The sequence below is a fragment of the Poecile atricapillus genome, chromosome 18 (genome assembly GCF_030490865.1).
Source record: "Poecile atricapillus isolate bPoeAtr1 chromosome 18, bPoeAtr1.hap1, whole genome shotgun sequence".
NCBI lineage: Eukaryota > Metazoa > Chordata > Aves > Passeriformes > Paridae > Poecile > Poecile atricapillus.
In genome coordinates this window covers 4,946,358-4,971,580 of record NC_081266.1, presented here as the reverse complement: position 1 = coordinate 4,971,580, position 25,223 = coordinate 4,946,358, and the positions used below count along the sequence as shown (strand labels likewise).

The following is a 25,223-nucleotide window of genomic DNA, read 5'->3' as shown; positions in this document are numbered from 1 at the left end:
AGATAAACCAAAATCCCTGCCTCCTCTTATCACAGCACTTCTGCCCATATTTTCCTGGTCTGCAGCCAGTCAGCAGGCAGGAGGGAGGGGCAGAGCTGATTAAAAAGGTTTTGCAAGAGACCACAGCCTGTCCTTGCTGGGAGGAGACCGCCCATGGCCACTTACCTGGAGCTGCCCACTCGTGCGAGGATGCCCATCCTGGGGCTGGGGACCTGGCAGGTACCATGCTGGGAATCACAGCAGACTGGTTTTTATTCAGCAACCTCCTCTTCTCATCAAGGGAGTGCAGCAAATCCTCTGTGCGATATTTCCTTTTGAAATATCTCAGGTAACGCAGGTATTTATTTATTCCTGGCCTTCAGGAAATCTTTGGAGCGAGTGGAGGTAGTCAAGTAGGTACAAGGTTTTTCTTAGCTGTGGAAAAAAAACAAATTACATGCTACAAAAGTAAAAACCTTTGCCCAGCTTGTTTTATTTTGTATTTTGGTTTTTGTTTTGTTTTTTTTGTTTTGTTTTTCTTTTTGCTTTTGGCACTGGGTATGAGCACCCCAGAACATCATGTAGGTGTCATCTTTGATGAGTGTGTGTAGATAAAGGAACTTAAGGGGCAATAAGTAGATTTGGAAATGGGAATTTGCAATAATTCCATAGAGATTGAGGATAACTTATTTTTATTGGCTGCAGATGAGTAAGCAGCTCTTTGAAGGAACATAGTTTGGGTGGTTCTTTACCTGCAAATGTTACCTAATGGACTTTGGGTAAGAGAGAGTAGGCTTAAGAATATACTGAATTATAAATGCAAAAGGAGTCTGGAAATGAGCTGAAAATTTTAAGAAACTGATCTTCTTAAGATAAAAAGATTTTAAAAAAGTACATTCTCCCCTAGCTCTGATCCTCAGATCAGAGACTGGAAACAAAATATGTCAAATCACAACTTCCCAGCTCCATGAAACACTTTCCCAGCCACCATAAAAATATCTTAAATTCTTGCCATATTTTTGGGTCAGCTGATGCTAATCAGCATCTAACTTTATGTGCACAAAAGGGTTTGTTTAACCCTTTCAGTCTTTATTTTTCTGGTGACAAAGGACACTAAGAAGCCTAAAGTAGGCTTTAAAAACCAAAGTGTGCCTTGAGGGGGCCTCTTAGGGCAGGAAGCTGTGATGGGGGAGCTCTCTGAAGGAACTTGTTATGTTGTTAATAAAAACTGGTTAGAACCAAGTAGAAGGAAAATTTCGGGCACACCACCCCTGCCACCACAAAATAATGTCTTCTGTTATGTAATGAAAACATGGCCCAAGCCCATGGTTTATTGGGCCATGGTTTATTCATCCATGGTTATGGTTTATTTCATTAAAGCTGTTTGATTTCAAGGTTTACACAGCAGCCTCAGCCTTTTGGTGCAGTGATGGGGCCCAGCAGCTCTGACTCGAGCTCAGAGAGCAGTAAATGAAAAGAAAGACTTGTAAAATGAAACAATGGATTGTTTTCTCTGAAAAACATCTCACATGACAGAGTTTTATGTAATCTTGGGGTATGGTGTTGCCTTTGCTCTCCACTGGCTCCTCCCCTCGGAAGCGACACCGATCGCTTTGCCAAGCTGCAGCAGCACTGATGCCTTAAATTAATTAGAAATAGTTCTCCTATTTTCCAGATTCTGCACTGCCTTAGTGGATGGTTCTGAGCTTCACATAAAGTGTCAGCAAGTTCTCCTCACAGTTCAGGCAGACAAAACAATTTTCCAACCCCAGAACCAAGGACACCGCTGCAGCTTCAGGCCCAAAAATTATAAACAGTGAATTGAGGGGAGCAAACTGAGAGGATGGGATTTCATCACCTGAAGCTCTAATTGGACAATTAACCCCAATATAGAAATGGCCCAAAACTTATAAAAGTGTGAAAACTCCTGACCCAGGCCACAGCCAGGCTCTTGCACTGCCCAAGGTGCATCCTTTGAAGGCCTTTTAATAAATATCCACTTTATTCCTTTATCTCTGTCCAGCCTCTGTTCCAGGGAGCCTCTTGAGGCATCAGCACCCAGAGATGGCTCCAAAATGCCAGCATTTGGCCACTGTTAGCCTGCTTCCCTGCTCCCTCCCTGCCCTGGGATGGGATGTAGGAAGGGATGGGATGGGGAAAGGGACTGCAAAAAAGAAAACCTATAAAACTTCCAACTGGGGGAAAAAAATTGCTGTGTTTTCTATGTTTTTGTTGTTGTTAATTTAGGTGGAGCAACTCACTGCCCTTTGACTGGAAAAATTTGGAGAAGTGATATAATTTTTTTAAAAAAGCAGGAGTTGTTCATGGTTTTGAATCACGTTTCTGTTCAGAGTGCCATTTTCTAGATTCAGTATTCAAACAGCTCTTCGGTGTCCCCAAACCAAGAATCTGAAGTGGTTTATTTTGCTATTAAGTACCAAGTGTGCACTTTACCCAGGAGGTGGCACTGTCTGTAGTGTTTTGAGTCCCCCACCTCCCTGTCCCGTGTCAACAAGAGCTGGATTGTTTTTGTGCAGGGCCAGCGCACATTCCAGAGGTGATTGGTTTCCTCATGTCACCGGTATGTCACAGTGAAGTTGCTTTTAATTTCTGGGGAAATTAGAATTTCAAGATAGCCTCGTGCCCCAAGGTGAACTCCCAATCCTTAGAAAAGGATGGATCAGCTCAGGCACCTCATCAGTGACTCCCTTTGCCATTTGATTTCACAAAACCAATGAAAGCCAAATCCAGACTGGAATACCTCGTTACTCTGGGGCTTAAAAACACCAGATTTTCAGAACACCAAACTTCTTAATCTGCTATTTAGCAAATCACTGTCTTCTCTCCTGGTTTCAGTGTCTCCAGGGAGCAGCAAGGGATGCAGTGAAGTTTGCCCTCGATGTTGGGTACCGTCACTTCGACTGCGCCTACATGTACCAGAACGAGAGGGAGATCGGGGATGCGCTGCGACAAAAAATTGAGGAGGGCGTCGTGAAGCGAGAAGAACTCTTTATTGTCAGCAAGGTGTGTCCTTGGATAGGATTTCTCACATGAGGCCAAGCTCTAGGGAGGAGAGACGAAGCCCCAGCATGGAAAGTGCCACGGGATGAAGCTGGGAATTAACTCATCTCTGCCAAGGCAAAGCAATTTGTGGATGGTGCGGGGAAGGAATAGGTCAACCCCTGAGGAACAAAAGGCTTGGTTTGAGAGGGGTTTTTTTGTAGTCCATATCCATTGTCAGCCATGGAGACAGGAACTGAGGCTGTGCTCTCGGTGGCCTCTGGGATAGGAAGCAGGGCTATTGTGTTCGCGGTCGCTCCTGCTGCGCCACCGGCCTCAGCCTGTCAACTCCTCTATGTTATGCCTTGTTTTGTTTTTTCCCCCAACAACAATGGTAGGAAAAATAAAGTAACTTCTATCTGCTGGAAGCTGGCGGGTCGATTTTCACCAGGTTAGCTTCTTTTCTTTGTTTTAATTGTTGCAATAATTGATGGAATTTCAGAGTATCCCATCCTTATTTTACTTAACGATAAATTCAGGTGCCTCAAGTGGCACTTGCCCGAGATGAGATGTGCAACATCCTGAGCTGCCTCTGTGCCTGTGCTGGGCGTTTCCCTGCCAGGGATGCTCTGCCATTGTGAGGGCAGGAGAGCAGCTTTGTGTTCCCCCACAGCTCTGGTCCACCTTCCACGAGAGATCCCTGGTGAAGGAGGTGTGCCAGAAAACACTCACTGCCCTCCAGCTGAATTATTTGGATCTCTACCTGATGCACTCACCCATGGGATTCAAGGTATTGCAATTTGAAGTCCTGGGATCCATCTGTCAGGGCTCTGCCCCTTTTGCCTTTGGGACCTGTCTTTAGTCCACTCCAACAAGGAGTGTTGTAAAACCTCATTAGGACATAATGATAAACCTCTGCAAGGAGAGCCCAGGAGGAAAGGTAAGGTCATGGCTGCTGAAACTAGGTCTTGTAGTACAAAAACCACTTTATTTTTCCCTGCACAGCATTTTCAAGTCATGGATCCAATTATCATGCAGATCACATTCCTCTTACAGTATGGGGTTTGGCTGCCATTTCCTTATCAAGAATCAAACATGCAAACTACTTAGTTCCAATTCTTCTCTCTTCTCTTCTCTTCTCTTCTCTTCTCTTCTCTTCTCTTCTCTTCTCTTCTCTTCTCTTCTCTTCTCTTCTCTTCTCTTCTCTTCTCTTCTCTTCTCTTCTCTTCTCTTCTCTTCTCTTCTCTTCTCTTCTCTTCTCTTCTCTTCTCTTCTCTTCTCTTCTCTTCTCTTCTCTTCTCTTCTCTTCTCTTCTCTTCTCTTCTCTCTTCTCTTCTCTTCTCTTCTCTTCTCTTCTCTTCTCTCCTCCTCTCTTCTCCTCGAGTCTCCTCTCCTCGAGTCTCCTTCTCTCTTCTCATTTTTCTCTTCTCCTCTCTTCTCTCTTCTCTCCCTTCTCTTGTCTCTCCTCTTGTCTCTTTTCTTCTCCCAGGTTAAATAAATCCTGGTTTCCCAATCATATCACCTCCCTGGCCTTCTCCCAACCTGAGGCATACAGAAGTGCCTGCCCTTCCTCTGCCTGCAGGACAGAGTCTTAAGAGACAGATTTTCTTGAAGATTTCTCTGTTGGTAAAGGCTGCTCATTTTTTTTGCCACATCTCTCGCCACCACAAACATAAATCAGGATATCCAACTCTATGTCTCCAGCTCCACTTGCTAGCCCAAATTTCTAAGTGATATCTTTAAGTACTTATAATTCAGCTGACCTTAATGTTGCTTTTCTTTTTGTGCTGATAGGCAGGAGAGGAGCTATTTCCTGCAGATGGAAACGGCATGATCATTCCCAGCGATACAGATTTTCTGGCTACGTGGGAGGTACATTCATTTACAGGCCAAAAATATCTTGCTACTTTGAAATAACAGCCTGAAAACTCAAAGCTTTCCACTGTGGGAATTGTTCTGAGAGAATTTCTAACATAAAGTATTCGAGATTGCTGATTTCTCTGTGTCCTTGGGCTCCTTTTTGTGTCACTGTGCCAAAATTTAGGTATTTTTATATCTACTGCTTATTAAACTGGCTGGGTTGGCATGACAAGAGGAAATCTTTGACTGTCTGTGGACCCTGCAGTGGCTTGAGGTAGAAAATGCTGTCGCTCTCATCCCTACCCTGCTGTCTGGGCAATTTTTCCTGGCTTTAGTTGTAGCCACGCTCATCTCCTGTTGCACCTGAGCCATCCAGACCCCAGGAAAGCCAACATTCCTGTGCCAATAAACCAGAGCCCCCAAATTTCTGTCTCTAGAAGCCAGTGGGACTTGGCCAAAGTCCTTTGCTAAGCTCTGTGTGCAGCACACACAACACTTGGGCGCAAGTTCAAATTCCTGCTTGGCCGAGAGTTTGGGCTTCCTTTCCCTTCCACTCCCACCATGTGCTCAGCACAGCCAGGCCAAAAGCAGGTAAGAAACTCACCAGAGTCAGAAGAATTCACTGATGCTTTTTGCCTTCTGTCAGATGAAGAATAAAGCACATTTTTGTTGTTCATTTGAAGGTTAAAAGTGGACATTTCAGGCTGCTGCTTATGACAACTTCTAATGAAAATTATTTCTGCTTTGGAACAAGGGTATCTCTTGCTCTAAAGGCTGGTAGTAGATGATTTTCACCTTTTTGTTTTCTGCTGGATGTGACAATCTAATTAGGGCTGTCTGGCTGTTTTATTGCTCATTAGTGTGAAAGAAAATAGGTGATGGAGGGGGAACACAGTGCTGCTTATCCTATAATCCAACTGCTAAATGGTACATCTCTCTTGGGAAATTAATCAGTGTTGATCACCAGTATCCATCCTGTTCCAGCTGTCTCCTAACAACTCCTTGTTGAGCTGCCCTATTCCAAAGAAGTTGCTTTTTATTATGGGATGATTATTTGGTTAGCTGAGGAATCACCCTAAAAGAATCTCTTTCATCTATGTTAAGATCTGCCTGGGGATAGTATTTCAAAATAGTCATATTTTACTGTAATAATAATATTATTACAGGAGGAATTATGTGAATATTGCTGTTCTTTATCTGTATGGGGACACATGATGTGAGATCCTGAGTCCGACCAGAGCACCACTGTTCATGTTCTGTTCTCACAGCACAAGAGGAGTCCAGCCAGGACGATTTTTATCACTGAAATGGGCATTTTTCCCATAGAAAAATGAAAGAACTTAATAGGAAGTGTGGTTCTGTGGTGTTCCTAGGCTATGGAAGAGCTCGTGGATTTGGGAATGGTGAAGGCTATTGGAGTCTCCAACTTCAACCGCAAACAGATCGATCGGCTCCTGAGCAAACCAGGCTTAAGACACAAACCTGCAAATAATCAGGTAAACTGTCCTCCAGCTCCTCAGTATTGACATCACAACTGTCTGGGGCTTGCACTGGATGTAAACTCTCTTCAAAGTCCCTCAAAAAAACCACAGTTTCAAAAAGAACCACCTTTTCAAAGCTCATGTGGCACTTGTTAGGTCACCACAGTGATGCTAAAACTTGAAGTACCTTCTGAGAGCTGAAAGATAATTTTATTTATATATATTTTTTTTGAGATTGAGAGCCACCCCTATCTTCCTCAGGAAGAGCTGATAAAGTTTTGCCAATCCAAAGGGATCTCTGTCACTGCATATTGTCCCCTTGGAGCACCCAACTGGCCAGGGTAAGAATATTTTGTGAGATTTCTTTTTTAGATGTAGATTGGAGTCAGTGAAGTAAACCAGGCTTAGGATGTGGATGAAACCTCAGAGTAAAACTCCTGTAATTAGGAAGAGATTTACTAATTCATTAAAAATAACACCCACAGAAACCTCACACTTATTGTGATATTCAGTTCACTACAGTTCTGTATTTTGAAGAAAAACAAGCAATTGGTTGATGAAAGCAGAGAAGAAAATTCTTTACTGAGCTTTGGTGAGCTTATTGAATATGTAGGAGAATTTCTGAACTAAAAAAAAAACCCACCCACAACAAACCAAACAAAAAAACCAAAGCAGCAGATGCTTATGAAAATAGCAACTTTGCAGTCCTGCTGAGACAAAGGGATTCAGTTTTTAAATGGATAAGCTGCAGAAATTTTGCTTTTACTCCCATCTTCATGGCTTTCTCTGACCCAGGACAGGACATTTGCCAGAACAGCTGTGCTTGTAAAGGACAAAATTAAATTCTTGGGATGTGGATCAAAGAAATTCCCAGCCTGATCTCAGGCTGGATATAAATGTGTTATAGTGACCTGTTTTTACTAGAAACTACAGGCTCCTTCTCATGTGCTCAACATGTTAGACAAGGAAAGAGTGAAGGCAGGAACTGAAGTAACAAGATGTTAAATTGAAGTCTGCAAGGCTATGCTTTTTAATCACTTAATTAATATTCTTATGATCGAGGGCTTGAGGGAGAAGACAATGGGTCATTCAACTACTGAAGCCTGGGTATTTTTATTTTCACAGGTCCAAGCCTGACCATATTTCCCTTTTTGATGATCCTCAAATTAAGGAAATTGCACTCAAGCACAACAAAACCCCAGCTCAGGTTAATACTGATCAGAATTATTTTCCCTGCTGTATTCTTCCTACTTGTGCTAAAGTAACTATTTACAGAGGTATTGTGGGATAGTAATATGGAATTCCAGCTGTGTCTTATACACAGTTTAATGCTTTAGAAAAATATTCTCTCTACCTTAGTTTTAGTGATGGACAGAAGATTTCCAGTGGCTTTGGGCTTTACCTGGAATAGGTGGGTTTTTTTTCTGGCTGCATTTCCACACAGCATCCCTGCCAATCCTAACCTCTTGCTCAATGCACTCCTTTGTTGTCATCTCAGCTTCACATATGGATAAGGAATTAATGAGCTCATGTGGTAATTAGGAAGGGTTTAGGTAGTGCTTCTCCTCTGTGAGCCCTCTCTGATTACCAGTAGAGCAGCTCTGTGTAACCATGCAGGCACCTTTGGGTTTCAGCTTTCAGAAGACAGGCAGCACCTCTCATCTGTAAATTCCCTTTGTGTTCCTGCAGGTGCTTATCCGGCTCCAGATTCAAAGAAATGTGAGTGTAATTCCCAAATCTGTCACTCCACAGCGCATTGAAGAGAATTTTAAGGTAAGAAGGCACCTTACAGAGTGATTACACTACACAGGAGAAAACCTCCATTCTATCAGGGGTACAAACCACCCACTTTCAAACGTACAACTGTAAAGTTTTGTCAGATACCACACAGATTATTATTTTATGAATGCAAAAAGTCACTTTGAAAGTAAGGAGCCATCAGAACACATCAGGTAAGAGCCAAACTCTTGCACCTTGTGGTACAGTGATGCTGCAGGCAGACACCACCAGCACTGTAACCTTCACACATTTATTCTTTGCTCTCCCTGCATGGGTGCCTGCTGCACAGCTCCTAGTGTTTGAGCTTGCTTTTGGTATTCTTTCTGCAAAGAAACTTCCTCATCTCACTGCAAACTGAAGTAACCCATCTGTTTGGGACCTTGCTGCAGGTGTTTGACTTTGAACTGACTAAAGAGGAGATGGAGACCCTCCTTGGTTTCAAGAAGCGCTATCGCATCTGTGCATTAAGCGAGTGAGTATCTCCTCCTCCTCCTCCTGGCTTTATGAGGATTGGATTACCACTGGGTATTTGATAGCCCCACTTCAAAATAAAAACAGAGGGGGCCTTAGCCAACACCTGGTTGTATCTGCTGGACTCTCACACTTGGGTTTATTAGAGCATTGCCCAGCCTGTACAGGTTGGGAAAACTAGGATTTCTGCAGGCACAATGTTCTTAAGATATCCTGTACTGGATGCATACCAAACTGCTGCCTGAAAATCAAAATCAGCTGGAAATTCCAAAATAAATAAGCAGCCACTTCCCCCAGCCCCCATTTTCTTTGGCTCCTTTACACAAGGGACAGTCAGAGTAAATAAACTCCATTTTAAGAATGAGAGTTGTAAGTTTTTTTTTGAAGGGAAGAGCTGTGCCTATGTACTCCTGCCAACGTTATTAAGGCAGTGCCTAGATAACAGAATGGTTACAGACTCATCAAAATCTTAATTTGATAATCTTAAATTGATTAATTTTAGTTTTCCCAGGTTACCCACTTCTCTGACAGCATCCTGGGCACTTGGGAGTTCCCAAGAGAGAGGTTTAATATAAAATTGCTCTGGCAATTTCAGCTGAGCAAAAGATCCATTATCCTTCGAGAAGGAGGTCACTGATACATGCAAAGGTTACAGAGAATTCACTTCCCCTGCCCTGGGTACACTAAGCAGACACATTTTATTTAATGTAGTTCAGTTTGAGCTCTTTTACCAGGGGAGAAAAAGCTTTTCCTTTAAACTATAAAAGTGTTTTAATTGTGCTCTCCTTTTCTAGATGCAAAAATCACAAGGACTATCCTTTTTTTGAAGACTGACACAGGCATCAGCTTCAGATCCTCCAGGGATCCAGACCATTTATTGTTATTTCAAGCAATCTGCAATACTTTGTGTATTAATTCATGGTAGAAGGGGAATATGTATCAAAAAATGGGAGAAGGTAACTCTCAGGCACCTTTGAACATGGATACATTTGCTTCCCTTTTTATCAACCAGTTGTATCAGTCCTTTATCTGCTCTTGTAACACAGTTTGCAGTAGCAGCAAAATATATATTCTCTCTTAATTTAGCAATGAAAATGAAGTTTAATAAACCCATTGACTGGGCTTAGGGAAAAGCAGTCTCTGTCATAACTGTATATCCTGACAAAGCCTAGAGAAAATTTAAATTCTCTGATTAGTTATACTTTTGGACAAAAGGTCAATACACACACTGTCTTTTAATTATCAGTACAAGACAATCCATTTAACATCAGAAGATCTTCATGACATGACATGCTGAGTTCAGTAATTTCAGTGTAACAGACTGAAGCTCTTTAGAGGACACTGCTGAATTACAGTTCAGGAGCTCTTAATGAGGTTTCTTATTTATGAACTGCTAAAAACTAATAAACTACTAGGATATTTGTATGCTTGGTTTATAGTATCTGCAAGAGTATATAAATACTGCCTTTATCAGTAGAATGACTGCAGTTGAGACTGTGAATCTCTCCTAGAAAATCCCAAGTCTGATAAAGGAGGCACACAGGAATTATTTTGTTTGGCAACTGTCGTATTTAGCAAGCAGAAAAGCTGGGCAGCTTCACAGAAGCCAACAGTAGATTTTCACTCTCCTGTACTGTTCCCTAGGTAGTTTCCTTGTGTTTTGACTCAAAGGATGTCTTTGGATGCTGTTATCTCTAGTTAAAAAAACAAAATGAAAGTCAGTGCTGCTGCAGCCCATGCTGGTGTTTTAATGAGGTGTCTGTTAATCAGGATTTGCTCTTTAACACTTGACTCAAAACTCCTGTAACTTGCTTTAGGCTCTTGCAGCCCAGGATAAGAACAGTGTGGCTCAGCACTGCATGCAGAGAGAAGGACAATTGTGTAATTAAAGTTCAGGACTAGGATACACACTTTATGGATATCCTTTTCCAACTGATTTTCTTTTCAGTTGATTAATGAAATTATGGCGTATCTTTGAGCTACTTCAGACTTTTCCAAGACATTTGAGTAACAGGTGCCCCAGACACAACAGAGCAAATTCCCATCAAATTGGATTTCCTACAGCAACTCTTCTAAAGAAAGAGGTCTGAAAAATCTATTAGGAATTGACACTCAACAGTTATAATGCAGTGATATGATCAGGAAGGTGCCTGTAATGGGAATTCTCTTTTTTTCTCCTCCTGAACACTCTACATTTAAAAGGCCAGTTGCAGGATATCATCCTAGATGCAATTAGAAGGTGAACTCTGTGGAAGGTGCTCTGCTCCCAGGTATTCAGCCTGTGGTGACTTGTCAATCTCCAGCAGTAGCAGCAACACCCACTTTGTCTTGAAATATTCTCTACTTCATAGGAATTTTCTAACCACATTCCAATTTAATCACAGCTATCAGACTTGAAGCTATTTACAGGATGTTTATAGACCATGGTAGGCAGGAAGTCAGACTAGATGATCACAGTAGCCATATAATAGTAAAAAATTCAAAACAAGTTAGAAGCCAGAGATTGTGTGTTTGTTTCAGAGACAATAGATCTTTTTCAGCTGCAGAGACTTTAGTAAAGGTAAAAAGAGAAGAATTTGGGTGGTGTCAGTTACTGGGAAATAAAAAGCCCCCCTGTTTTGCAGCAGAGCCACAGCCCTATTTACAACATGCTTTTCTAGAAGAGAATTGCTGCCTCACAGCAAGCACAGCCCTGAGCCTGCTGCCAGGAGCTGTATGGAAAGGTTTCTAATATCCCAAATTAATTTTCAGTTTCTATCAGCTGTGCAGCAGTGCTCTTCCACCAAACCCAGACATCCATCACTCCTAGTCAGCAGTGACATTCTCTGTGCCAAAGAGCCCAGTAAAATGGGAACACCTTAGCTTAGCACTTTGTATCACAACACATTGTCCCATGACTTCAGCTTTTTATTGTGGAGTTCATCCATTCTGGTAGTGTCAAGCCTCATGAAAAGTTCCAAAAGGGCTGGGTGAAAAAAGTAAAATGTTATGTCTGTGTTTCAGAGGGAAAAGTGGATAACACAGGTAAAGAACAATAGGTACAAATCCAAAACTCTTTGCTGAACATCACTGCTCAAATTTTCTATCTATTGGAATTTCAAGCTCTCTCATATTGAGGTCAACATTTTTCAAAAGCAAACTGAATGAGGAGCCAAAGACAGTCAGATACAAACTTATTTCATGAACTTTTTGCATGTAATCCTGCACAAGAAGTACTGGTCCTTGCCTTCCTCTGAATCTTAAAAAAAAAGACTTACAGAAGACTAATTAGGATAATCAGTGGCCTAGGAATAATTTCTACAGATGGTAATTAAAAAGACTAAGACTTTCCTTGACCTGACACCAGTACAAGAAGCTGTGCCAGATGTTTATAAAACCTGGAGCAGCTTGCAAAGTGTGACTGGAAATAGACCAGTTGTTATTTCCTCCACAGTAAAAAGCAGTAGAATCAAGTTAATTTATCAGCAAATCAGCCCAGAACAAATAAAAGATGGCAATTTCTTCACAAACTGAAGCATCATTCCCTTTGGAAAATAACAGATTCAGAAGGTAACTGAATAACAAAGAGTTAACTGATGGCTGTTAAACATAAAAGAACAAACTGCTGTCAGAATATTTAAATAACACTTTGCTGCAATGCTCAATTTATGAATCTTCAGCAACTTATTTTGACCCCAGATGGAGACAAGATGCTACAATATGTAGATACTTTGATACAGTTCAGCTTTCTTATGAGCAACTACCAGCTGGCTTGTAATCAGGCCTGTTTCAGTTCAGAAAAGCTTGATTTTGCATTCAGCTTTTATTTTTTTCTTTAAGAATTTAGAAAAAAATATGGAGTTTTACAGATGTCTAGTGGTCCTGTACCAGGCACTTTAACAAGTTAAAATGCAAGAGCAATGTGGTCTGTTTAAGAGTTTTAAGAGCTGCCTCACATGTAAAATGAACAAGGTTCTGCCAGAATAAGACAGGGCTCTGTACTTTTAAAGAAACCAAGGGCAGGGCAGAGAGAGAGATGATAAATAGTTGCTGACAGTTTGTAGATGACACACTAAGGGAGTATTAAGTGACTGAAATGAAAATAATTTGTCCCAAGTTAAATGTTCTGTGCCCCAGCTAAGCAAAAAACTCCAGATTTCTAGTTGTATCCTCAACACAGTGAATACAGATTAAAATCCAAAGACAGGATTTTATTTTCTCATTTTGAATATTGTAGTTTCCTGTGCCCCAGTTTTCACAACTCTGAAACAAGTGCATTCCATAGCATTTGTGCAGCCCTGTGAGCTCAGCAAGAGGAGAGGTCCTGTCTCCCTTTTTCCCTGAGGGAAGCAAACACCAATTTAAATAAATTTCATATAAAAAGTGATTCCAGCCAGGCAGGCCTGTGTATTTTGTTCCAATAGCAGAAGTAAAGCTATTTTCTCTCAAAGAACATCAGCTGCAACCTGAAACAAACATGCTGTCAGAGTATATGTGCTGTCCTACCTTCAGCCAGCAAGATGCCCATTCCAAATACTTCTTGTATTCTCCTCTACTACACAAAAAATCTTGCAAAAACAGTATCTTGCCTTCTCTAATGAGACAATTGCTGATTTTCTCTACCTGCTTTCCCTGATAAATCAGTTCACCATCATTCTTTGCTACCAAGTAAATGGATCTATCCTGTGAGTTCCATTTTCTTTTAAACACAAAATAAAAGCCTGCTAATCTGGTATCATTTGGAGCAGTGAGTGCAGCTGGAAGTGAAACAAATTTTGTACAAATACTGACTTTACCATTTCCAAGGACAAGTTTTTTTTTCCCTGCTGCTCTTAATCTTTCCTGTAGGCTGGAAATCCTCTTCCCAGGGTGTGCTACAGTATCACACGAGCTCAGCTGCTGCAGCAGAGTCCAGAGAATGTCTAGGAAGAGGCCGACAAGGTGGAGCTGAACTACAAGTTCTTAAATTAAGAACACAAAACAAAACACAACCAACTTTTCATTGGAAGAGCTACAAGCCTGTATTTGTCCTTAAAAATGTCTTTGATCAGAAACCCAGAGATCTGTCAAATCACAATACAAAAACAAATGCTGTGAACAGTTTCAGCAGGAAGAGCTCAGTTAGCAGGAATGCTGAGCTCCGGATATTGAACTCTTTGATCTTTCCACTTTACCTTTTAGGAGATGAAAGGAAATCTCTGCTCATGTAGGCAGAGGGTATGGCACAAACATGGGGGTACAACAGGCTACATTTTACTGTAATAATTCCTAGATCAACCTAGACTAAAGGAAGACTGCCTCTTCCTCTATCTTAGCCTTAGTTATATCTGCCCTTGGAGAAGCAATCCAAAACCTGGATTGCTTATCCAGATTTTGGATTAATTAAGGGTGACAGGGTTTCCTGTCACGCCCTCCCCATGTTTTCTGACAGCAGCCTGCTTGCTGTTCAAGCTTGTGCATCATTACCCCTGCACTCAGGTGCTTCTCTGTTTTCTCTCTATTCCCACTCTGACACTTCACCAAGTTCCAAGCCCTCTGCTGGCTAAGCTCTGCACTGTGTCCCAGAACGACCCTTTCCAAATTCCTTCCCACTAAGTCATCCAGGGAAATACAGAGAGAGCCTGTTACAATGCCACTCCACCCCGAGAGCTCGCTGCTCTCCCTTCTGCTGTGGAGCACTCTTGTCTCCAAGCTGTCTCCAGTAAAATTCCTACTTCCAGAATGGAAAATTTCAGGCACAAACTTTCATAAAGTTACAGTGAAATGAAAATAGAGGAAGCTCACAGAACCTGATGTACTATTTTGGAAACCCTGACCCTCAATGTAACCTCTTGCCAGAACACACTTGTCACAAAGATGTTAATTGCAAGTAAGTCAACATTGCCTCAAACAGTTTTCTGTCACAGCTCAGACTAAGCAAAGAACATCATCTCTTCTGGCTTTTTTAGACACCTTAGGGCTTTTGTTTATCACATTAGAGATTCCCAAAAACACTCACAGAGCTGAAGCTTTCTGTACATGCTTTTAAGCCCAGAATTTAAAGTGATTTATAATCAATTTATATTAGAAGAATCAGCACTAGAGGAGCATATTGCTTCAAGTCAGACACCGATTCTCTCCTCCTCATATTTTAAGTTAATTCAATCTTGTCTGTTCAGCCTATTGTAAATTATTGTGACCAAAAACGTGTTGCATGCTAATTCTGGTCTCAGCATCACTAGAAAGATTTTTTAAAATACTTTTAAAATTTTTCTAATAAATATTAACCATTATATTGAGAAAGCAGATTTTTTTTTTTTTGTAATTTTCAATTGGTATGACTCATTAGTCAGATTCCTTTTGATCAGAACCAGGAAACAAACCACCTATTTCACAAATACTTTGATATCAACTTGCTTTCATGTTACGTTTTAACCTGGCCAAGTTCATTTTAAGGTTTGCTACACAATTCTGGAATCACAATCCTAGATTTCCCATTTAGATTGGTTATGCATTAACAGCCCTGGTGTCTCCCTTCTTCCATCTTTCTGCCAGGCCTACACTACCCTCCTCAGAGGGGCCACTCACATCCCAGATCTATTCAGACATCTAAAAAACTCTCCAAGGAACATGCAAGAAAGCCACCCAACATTATCCACTGCTTTCACCAGTGCCCAAATGCATTTTGTGAACAGTCTTGAGCAGCTCTCAGGTGGCAACAGCTTTAAAACCACTACATTCAAGTATTGTGAAAACCACGAAGGGACAAACACACCCCACAAACCAGAAGTTCAGTATCAGCCTATTTTTCTGTACTCCCTGAACAAAGCATTAAGTTTCTGATCTGCTAGCTCAATGACACAGGATTTTCTTGGAAATTTTTACTGTATTTGCCAATGATATCTCACACAAACACAGAATTCCTTCCTGCATCATGTGCTCCCTGCTGGAGAGGGCAAGTTTTTTACTGCTTAATTAAAGCAATCCCATAGGATGCTGTGCAGGCTTCAAGTCTTCAGTGGAATAAGTTTTCTACTAGCAGAAGTATCCTATCACCTCAGTAAAATAAAAACTGAATTAAACATGACTGCATTGGCTGTCAGAACCAAACCAGTTCTATTTAAAGAGGCACAAACAGACTCATTGGCCACAAGTTCAACCATGAGAACAGCAGGCAGCTCCCAGAGCACATGTAAGAAGTCAACATCAACAGATGATTTTGTGGGGGATGGTAATTTTCCTTGCTTTTGTGTAATCTCTAGAGACAGCTGATATTATACAGCTGCTCCAGCATTACCACCATTAGAGTACTGCTGAAATAACCATCTCATTACACACAGTAATGAAACTGTATTTTATTATAAGCAAAACAGCTTTTATATCACCAAGAAACCAGGATCTATACACTTTCAAAGAGCTACCCATGTAGAAATAACTTAGAAATCAACTTATACTTCCAATTAGAGGGGAAGAAAAGGCATGGAGTGTTACAAAGAAACAAAACCAACCCCAAAAGTAATCAGAACAAAAAAAAAAGCAGACCTCATTATGCAACATCTGCCAATATCCTGGTCCTTCTAGACAAGAACAGTCACTAGCTCCAAATCACAGTATTCCAAAATAAAAGTGACTGCTTGTTCAAACTTGCTCAATGCCTTCTGCTTACCAATTCCAGACTTACTGTTTGGCAAAGAAAATCTACTAGTCCACACACAGTGTGCTCTTCCAGAATCATTTCAGCATTTCCTTCTTCCAAAAAAGAAAACAGCACAAAATCACGGAGTACATATACTGCATGTTTGTGGGGAAAAAGAGAAGGAAAAAAAATGGGGGTGTGGAGGGGTGTCTGATGCAGTGAAAAAGCTACACAGACAACTCATAGGCAACAGCAGAAGCATATCTGGGAAGCCTGGAGAAAGGCAGGAAACCATCTTCAGTATTCTGCATGGAAAGGGTAGCCCTTGTGAGTTTTGCACCTGGAGGAAATCAAAAAGCAAGGATTATCTCATGCCCCAAGACATTGTATGCACCTGTAACCACATCAAAGAACCACCAAGGGAAGAGATTAACTGTATAAAAGCAAAGGCTGCTTCTCTTTTCCTTGATGATATTCTGCATTTCCAAACAAAAAGATTTTGAGTGCCTTCTGTTGTTTGGGTGATGGGACCTAGAGGTGCTTTGTGGACAACTAAGTCAAGGTTTTGCTGTTTACTGACAGAAAGACTTTTCTTTCAGCCTTCCAGAAAAGATTTCATATCTGGATCTACACTTCCAAGCTGCAAATCCTCACCTTACAGTTTGAATGCTCATCTACCTTCCCAACAACTCTTGAAGAACACACAGATTTTTGTAATGTACTTAGGAGTGATGAGGAAGAAAGACACAACACCACAAGCAAAGCTAATCAAGATTTTAAGTCTGCATCATGCTCATTCCTCCAATAGGGACAAAAAAATTATGAATAAGAAACCTCCTGCTGCAATTCCAGCTATAAAGAGTTTCTTGGCCACTGAACTGAAAATGAAGTTTGCTCAAAGCTCATCATGTTTTGGTTCATAAAATGAACATTTAAAAAAAAAAATCTTACTCTGGAATGTTATTTTGAAGATGACTCCTTTGAAAACTTGAGTTTGCATACCCTGAGTTTCAGTCAAGACTACCATCTGTAACTTCATTTACTGAACTATGGGATAACTTAATAGCTTAAAGAAAAGGAAGTGCCACTTACATGGTCATTTCACAGGCTCTCCAGTTTCTATTAAAGCTGAGAATAGTTGCCATCTCCTCTTTAGTCAATTCAAAGTCAAACACCTAACAGGAGAAAAAGCTGGAAATCACCTCTTTGAACAAATCAGTGCTTGTAAGCAAAAAATAATATTAAGAGAAAAAAAATCACAAAATTAAAGAACAAGTCCACAGTGTAGGAAGTGTTGGAAGTGACTTGTTGGAAGTGACTGCTGAATGAAGGGAAAGGAAAAAGACACTACTCTCTGGATTTCTGAGCCTCCCCTAGCTGGAGTGGGAGAGGCAGGAATTCTAGAATCTCAACATGCCAGTTATTCTAAATTTGGGGAGCACTGTGTAGCAGACTGCCTCCATCTTCCATTTGTGAAGGATGCATCTTTTTGTTCTATGCCAAAGTAGAAGCTGTAAGATCTCCATATTCCACCAAAAGCCACTGAGTGTTTGGAAGCAAAATCCTAATACTGGGTCCAGTCCAGGAATCAAGAGTAGAAACATGGTTTGTGGACACCAGGACTATTTCCTTAAAAGTGCTTGCTCTACAGAAGTCTTTTGGAGTGTGCTACTGCACTCAGGCCCCAAATAAGTTGTCAAATGACTCATCACATGACACAGAACAGGAAGAATCACAATGTGACTGCTCAGATTATCAGGATACAGTGTTTCCCAAAACTTTGGTCACTCCTGCTCTCCCCCACTGTAATCTTAAATTCAGCCCTCAGGAGACTGTAGGCAAACACATGGAGAAAAAGCCCAGTCCTACTGTCAGAAGAGCACCTGGGAAAGGTGAGAAAGGATCTCTGCTTGCTGTGCTGAGAGAAGCCAAGCCACCCCTGGCCATGCCATGCACCCAGCTCACCTTGAAGTTCTCCACAATGCGCTGTGGTGTGACGGATTTGGGAATCACAATCACATTTCTCTGGATGTGGAACCGAATGAGAACCTGCAAGAGGCACATCACTGCATCAGAGAGGGGATGGTTCCTGCTCCATGGCAAACAGAGCCTGGTTAGCAGTCACTTACTGCAAATGGTACAATTCAGCAGAAGCAACCCACTCTTTGGAGCTGCTTTTCAAACTATACCTGAATTCTAAACAGCACTTCCTGAAGTGCACATAGAGGAGTGGTGGAATCCCACAAGGCTTCCATTCTCCTCTCCCCTGCAATTTAGTGACACTCAATTCCTTTCCTTCTCACCCAGATTTTGAGTAGGCTATTCAAATGTTCCCTTCTTTGCAACAGCACTTGAGGTGGGAAGACAAACATGGCAGCATCTGGAGACGGGTTAAGAAAATGTTTCTTGTGATGATTAGAGCATCCTTGGAAAGCCACATAAGGAATAAAACCTCCACTGCTAGCTAACACCACAAGTGACAGGGAATGAAGAGCCAGCCTGCCCTCTACATTGTCACCAGCTGCCCCTCATGCTGGGCTACAGGAAGGGGCACTCTGGCACCTACCCACCTGTGCTGGGGTTTTGTTGTGCTTGGCTGCAATCTCTTTGATCTTGGGGTCATCCAGAAGGGAAGGATCCTCAGGCTTAGCCCTGCACAGAGGGAAGAAGATCAGTGGCAAGAAACCTCCATAGGCCCAACCCAGTAAAGACCTGTATCTGGATGAAAAATTAATGCTGCACATGTAGTCTCAGTGCTTCCAGAATAATCTACACCAGCTCCCTGGTCTCTAAGCAAGCTTACCATGGTCTGTCAGGAGAGCCAAGGGGGCTGTAGGCTGTCACAGAAATCCCTTTGGATTGACAGTACTTGATCAGCTTCTCCTGGGTAAGGTATGGATGGCACTCCACCTGCCAACATAAAAACAGAGACTGACAGTGACTTAACTGCTTTAACATGTTCCAGGGATTAGTTTTTAAACAAAGGCTGATTTCTGTGCTAACTCAATAGTCTCTAAGCAATATTATACAGTCTTTATTTTCTCTATGTCCCACCCCTTTTCTACTATTTATAGTAGCTCTCCTTGCAGTGAAGGGTCTGAGGACTGTGACAAGACTCCTTAAAACTTTGCTGATCCAGATCATCTCCAGCATATGGGTGACCAGCTACACAATTGCTTCAAAATGGAACAGTAAAATGCACACCCAGGAGAGCTGCAAAATCACAGCAACAGGATTGCAGACCAGAGAAGTGCAAAGTTCTCTTTTCAGCCCTAATTAAATGTGCCATAATATTTTTTTTACAGCTATCATGTTAACTTCAAGGTCAGCATTGTTTCTTTAGTCTTCCTTTGCTTTGTGTCAACACTCACACTAAGCACCTCTAAGCTGAAAATGTTGAGAATGGTTGCCTGCTACAGATTTGAGACCTTCAGCTCACCAACCATTACAGACCCTTTACAAACACACGTGCACTTAGCATGAGCTTCCACAAGAACAGCTGTATAATGGAGCACAGACTCCTTCATAGTGGATCTGTGTTCTGGCAGGCAAATGCACAGATACGGAGCAAGGAACAGGAACTGTTCATGTGTCAGTGAGGCAGTGAATGAACATTTGATACTTTGCACAGAGGGACTACTTTCAGGATAGTTGCACACCAAGGGAACACTACTTTTCTTTCAGCAGGCAACAGCAAGAACCCTTTGGACTACACACTGTCATTTGAGCCTCCTGCAGCTGCATTCTGAGGGCAGTCCTGGAAGCTGGCGCTGCTGGCAGGTGGAGCAAGGGAGTGCAAAACACGGAATCAGTTTACAGCCTCGAGCACTTTATTTGTGGTTCTAGCTGCCTGCTGTTATCAGAGGCCTGCATGCCTGTTTCCCCTCTGAGACATGCTGGAATATTAAACAGAACAGAGAGCTCCATTTTTAGGACACATTATACATATTTATTTTGCTTCAGCAGTTGCAGAAGGACAGCTATTTAAGAATAATAGAGCATCTAGTTTTCTCAACTATTCAGCAGGTAGAATGTGCAACAAGTAAAGCATGGTCATCCTCACCTGTCCACTGGCACTTAAGAAATTAAATTAAGTACTAGCACCATTGTTATGTAATTACCACCTTACCAAATTAATTTTCTTGCTACAATTGAAACCAACACATATCCTGGCTACATTCAAATAAAGAATGGGAATGACAAAGAAGCCAGTGGATTACATGTGAAATATCTGCACAGAGGAAGTAATTTTCAAGAAGCACTCTCACTATTAGCCCACCTGGTAGTAACAGCAAGCTTTCAGGCTTGCAAGCATCTCTTCAGAAGCAGTAGTTTGTGAAGGACAAGGACCAAAGACCCAATGCTTTGTGCTAAACTTGATTATAGTCAGTAATCATTTAAAGCTTGAGAGCATTTACAAGTGTGAAAGGTCACTATACCAGAGATAAGGGCAATTATCATACAGTGATAGTGGCAATGAGGTGTGGCAGATGTTGAAAGATATCATAAAACTTAAATTAAGCCTTCTGAAAGTGCTTCAGGGCTGATAATGCTCACATTACCACAATAAATGACCCAGTTTTACTAATCCAGTATCACTAATTGAGTAGAGTCCTTCAAATGCTCTAAGAGTCAAGGGTCAAGACTAGACAGACCCTACAGGGGTCTATCCTGGGACTTGTCCTCTCCAGCAACCTGTGCCAGTCCATAATCATGTCAGTCCTGAAGGTGATGTCAAACTGAGGAACAACCAGCCAACATACTTAAGGGTGGGACTGCAACTTCAGAGGGACCCATTCAAGCAGAAATAACAATCAAACAAAAACCTGAAGGAATTCAACAAGGCTGCACACAAAGCCATGCACCTGGGAAGGAAAAGCCCAAAGCCATGCACCTGGGAAGGAAAAGCCCCTGGCAATAGCACAGGCTGGAACCTGACTACCTGTAAAGCAGCTATGCTTAAAAGGACCAGGGGGTCAGTGAGCCCTGGCAGCAGGAACACAGCCAGCAATATGTGAGAAGTGATCATTTGCCTCCCCTCATCCTTGCCAAACCACCTTCATAATCACTGTGTCCAGTTTTCCTCTTCCCAGCTCCCCTCAGCAGCAGAAATATTGACTGAGTGCCATCAATTCAGCAGAGAAGCTCCAGGATGGGTAGGGGCTGGAGAACCTGCTGCACTGGGAAAGGTTGAGGGAGGGGAGGAAGGGTTCAGGCCTCCTAGTAGCAGCTTTTCAGTAGCTAAAAGGAGGTCATGCAAATGCAAGCCAAGCTCTTTAGTGGTGCTTGGAGAAAGGACAGATGCAAGCTCAGAGGTTGAGACTGGATGTAGGAGAACTCCCTCTCCCTGCCATACACCTGAGGGGGTCAGGGAGCAGAGCACACTACCTAGGGAGGCTGTGCAGTCTCCATCCTCACAGGTTTCAAGATGGTAACAGCCCTGGATAACCTGGTCTGATCTCAGGGCTGATGTTCCTCTGAACAGATCATCTCCCAGGGTCTCCTGCCATCTGAATTTTCCTACGATTCCATTCTGGTGCTGTCTATATAACTTCCACTCTATTGCCTACCCTGCAAGTTCATTTCCTCCCTCCTCCTAACCCTCATTAAGTCTTGAGTCCATAAAGCATGTTCCTGATCAATTCCCTCACTCATCAGCAGCAGGAACTGGCTTCTCCACAGGAGTGTCATGAAAAAGTCATCCAATTCTCTATGTATACACATACACCAAGTCTTACTCTACTGCAAGGAGCTTTTTAGAGCTCATCTGAGTTCCCCCTCCTTTCCTCCTACAAGAAGGGATTCTGGAGCTGCTCAGTGCCAGATTTCCAAGCAGAAGCACAAAGCTCATAAAAAGCTAGCACCTTGGCATCCAGAAGCAGCTGGAGGGTGAGACTGAAGAATATGTAGTGTCTACTCCAGTCTCTCTTTCTATAACCTTATTTCAAAGTAAGACCTTTGTCATTTTCTTTAAAAAAAACCCACAACAAATGACAGAAAAAAGAACACCACCAAACATTTGCCTCTGCCACTCGGCTTACCTGATTATTTGCAGGTTTGTATTTCAGTCCTGGCTTGTTCAAGATTCTTTCAATCTGCTCATGGTTGAAGTTGGAGATTCCAATGGCTTTTACCAGACCAGCATCCACCAGCTCTTCCATGGCCTGGCAGAAAGAAGCACAAAGTCAGGATCTAATATACAAAGGCCTGAAGAGCACATGCTTCCTGATATGCCTTGTTTCCTTCATAAGGAACCTAAATGAAGTGCTTAGATTTTCAGAGTTCAGGTTTGAGGGAAAAAACCTCAGAGCACTGGTGTGTATGTGCCATGTCTCCCATGCTCAAAGGACTCATTCTTTGAGATCATGGAAATTCACAGCAAGTTAGAAGTGGAAAATGATGGACTGATACATGACAATTTGCTATTGTACCAGTTGAGCCCTTCCAAGTAATTCTTAGTGAGATCATCTTCTGTTCTCAGCAGCCTCTGATGCTCTCTTTACCTTCATCAGTCTAAACTTTTTCCTGCTGGGGCTGAACTCACCTCCCATGTCTGTAGAATATCTGTGTTGCTGGGGATGGCCATGCCTTTGTCATCTACAGGGAACAGCTCCTCTCCTGCCTGTCAGTGAGAGAGAAATTGCTTGAAATAAACATTATTGGGAGGTTGGGTTAACACCAGCTGAAGACAATGATCCTATAAACTCTTATTACAGGACAAACTAATCCTTATTATACTAATTATCTACATACATATTAGACACTAATACTCTATCTATAGGCTTTTCTTTTGTTTCCACATGGTATTATGGCAGGTTTTTTGCCTACAGTCAACCCAGTAAGGACAGATATTTCTGATGGACACTGTGTCCCCTGGCTCACCAAAATCCACAGGGTAAAACTGAAGTCTCCACTTGTAATACAGAAAGTAGAATTATAGCCAGTTTACAAAAATACACAGTTGCTATCTGCTCATAATGAAGTGTTTTAGTGAAATGCATAAGAACCCACTTAGGATTTGGAATATGTTCAGGTTATACTGGGCCAGATTTCCTGGCTGGTGTTTCATGGGGAGTCTCATTGTTTAAGTTGCTGGCATAAGGAAGGTTAGAACACCCTGTGTCCCAGTTAGGACTATCTGCCAGGTATCAACTTCATTCAAAACCAGTTATTTTCTACTAATTCGTTATTTACACCACAGCGAATTTTCACTTCAATAGTTCTGTCCATTTGAAGCTAATTTTAAAAATACAGATGTTATGAAGAGCAGTTCATCTTGGTAGCAAGAGATAGAGTGAAAAATTTGATCAAGCTCTCATTGAAAGCTTAAGCTTGGACATATTTAAACTGAGACATCAGTTCCTTTGCATGCAGTCAGTACAGTAGAAGACTTAGGAACTAAAAAGTTTAACTCTAGAGCCTGCGGAATGCTAAAGCTCCTACAGCAAAGGTCAGTTCAAACTGGATTGTATTTAAGGCCTTAGTGATTGAAGAGAGAAATGAAAGACAAGCAATCTCTTATTCTGTGATTCTGTAACATGCAGAGGAAAGAACTTCTGTCAGACAGCAAAGGACAGCCCTCCTCCCACAAAGAAGAAACCACACTGAATGTGACTTTGGATTTGTAGAAGGCAACACAATCAATAATCAAAAGGGAAGAGATGTAACTTCTGCTTCCATCAGGGAATCCCATCCTTAGGGTTCAAGGTCTGCCTCTTCCATGAGAAAAAGGGCTCAGATGCCATACAAGTAGGGATCTCAAGAGGTAAAAATCAACAGCTTGGCTCACATGGCCACAGTAAAGCTGAGCACCAGAGCAGTGCTATTACACAATACACATAGGATGATCTGTGCAGCTGAAGCAATCACTGGGCTAATAAAGCCACATAGCTCTTCATAATTGCCACTCACAGGGCACTGCTGTTACCATACCTTGAAACCAAGAGGCCAGTGGATGAGGTACAGATCCAGGTAATCCAGTTTCAGGGCAGCAAGAGTCTTCTGGCAGGCTCCCTTCACCAGAGGCTTCTCATGAAATGTGCACCACAGCTGGGGACAAAAAGCCAAGGCACATTGTGACCTCTTGGGTTAAAGCTCTTGGAACTCTTCCGTACTGTTCAGCAGGGTGCCTGTCCCCTTGGGAAAGTGATGTGAAACCAGGTCATCCTACAGCTCTTCAAGCAGGGCAGGACTGGCCTGTGATACTGGGCAGCGTGTGCAGTGGCAGCACACATAACTAACTGCATGATGTCCTGACAGAAGCAGTAGTCTGGTTTCAGTTATTAAGATTTAAGTTGAAAGCATCACCCAAATTTGTGATATGGACCCTGCATAATTTTCAATACAGGATAAGGTGAAGTAGGAGTCTCAGGAACGGCTTAAGTAATGCTCTGAATTGCTCCATGCTGCACAACACAGTAGGTGAGTAAAGAACTGGGGGGATTACTTTAAAACAAAAAGGGATCTCCCGGTAAACCCTACATCACCAGATCCATACCTTACTGACGACAAAGAGGTCCTCTCGTTTCACAACGCCTGCCTTGATTTTCTGCTGGATCCCTTCCCCAACTTCGTTTTCATTCTGGTACACGTAGGCGCAGTCGAAGTGGCGGTACCCGGCATCGATGGCAGCCATCACCGCAGCTGTTACTTTCCCCGGCTGGGACTGAAAAAAGCCACGGCAAAAAAAAACCTCCCATCAACACAGCACTGAAGACCTCTCTCACGGCAAGATAAAGCTAAGAAAGCCACCACATCCAAAGCAAACCGCAGCTAAAACAAAGCCAAATCCCGCCGGCGGCCTGGCCGGGACAGCGCTCGCAGGGCCCGGGCCGCGCTCCTCCCTTTGCCCGCTCCCCATCGCCCTCACGCCGGCAACCCAAGGGAGCGCGTCCCGGTACCTTCCACGTGCCCAGCCCCAGAATGGGCATCTTGGCCCCGGTGTTGAGCTGCACGTAGTTCGCCATGGCCCCGCCAGCAGCACCACCTCAGCCGCGGCCGAGCCCCGCGCCTTTAATAGCGAGCGGGGCCGGGCCCGCCCCGCCCGGGCCGGGGCGGCG

At 42.5% G+C, this 25,223-nt stretch overlaps 2 protein-coding genes across 2 annotated transcripts; one reads left to right on the top strand and one right to left on the bottom strand.

The window, feature by feature from the left end:
- Positions 1 to 63: 63 nt before the first annotated feature.
- Positions 64 to 16,116, top strand: LOC131586112 (aldo-keto reductase family 1 member B1-like). The gene is made up of 10 exons (XM_058852865.1): positions 64 to 219; positions 2,836 to 3,003; positions 3,653 to 3,769; positions 4,774 to 4,851; positions 6,213 to 6,335; positions 6,555 to 6,661; positions 7,446 to 7,527; positions 8,010 to 8,093; positions 8,489 to 8,571; positions 9,365 to 16,116. Exons 1-10 carry the CDS (start codon positions 154 to 156, stop codon positions 9,402 to 9,404), a joined length of 948 nt encoding a protein of 315 aa, XP_058708848.1. The 5' UTR covers positions 64 to 153; the 3' UTR covers positions 9,405 to 16,116.
- Positions 15,864 to 25,223, bottom strand: LOC131586110 (aldo-keto reductase family 1 member B1-like). The gene is made up of 10 exons (XM_058852860.1): positions 25,065 to 25,223; positions 24,662 to 24,829; positions 24,097 to 24,213; positions 22,709 to 22,786; positions 22,206 to 22,328; positions 18,968 to 19,074; positions 18,735 to 18,816; positions 18,130 to 18,213; positions 17,257 to 17,339; positions 15,864 to 16,504 (listed from the first exon to the last, which is right to left on the bottom strand). Exons 1-10 carry the CDS (start codon positions 25,128 to 25,130, stop codon positions 16,462 to 16,464), a joined length of 951 nt encoding a protein of 316 aa, XP_058708843.1. The 5' UTR covers positions 25,131 to 25,223; the 3' UTR covers positions 15,864 to 16,461.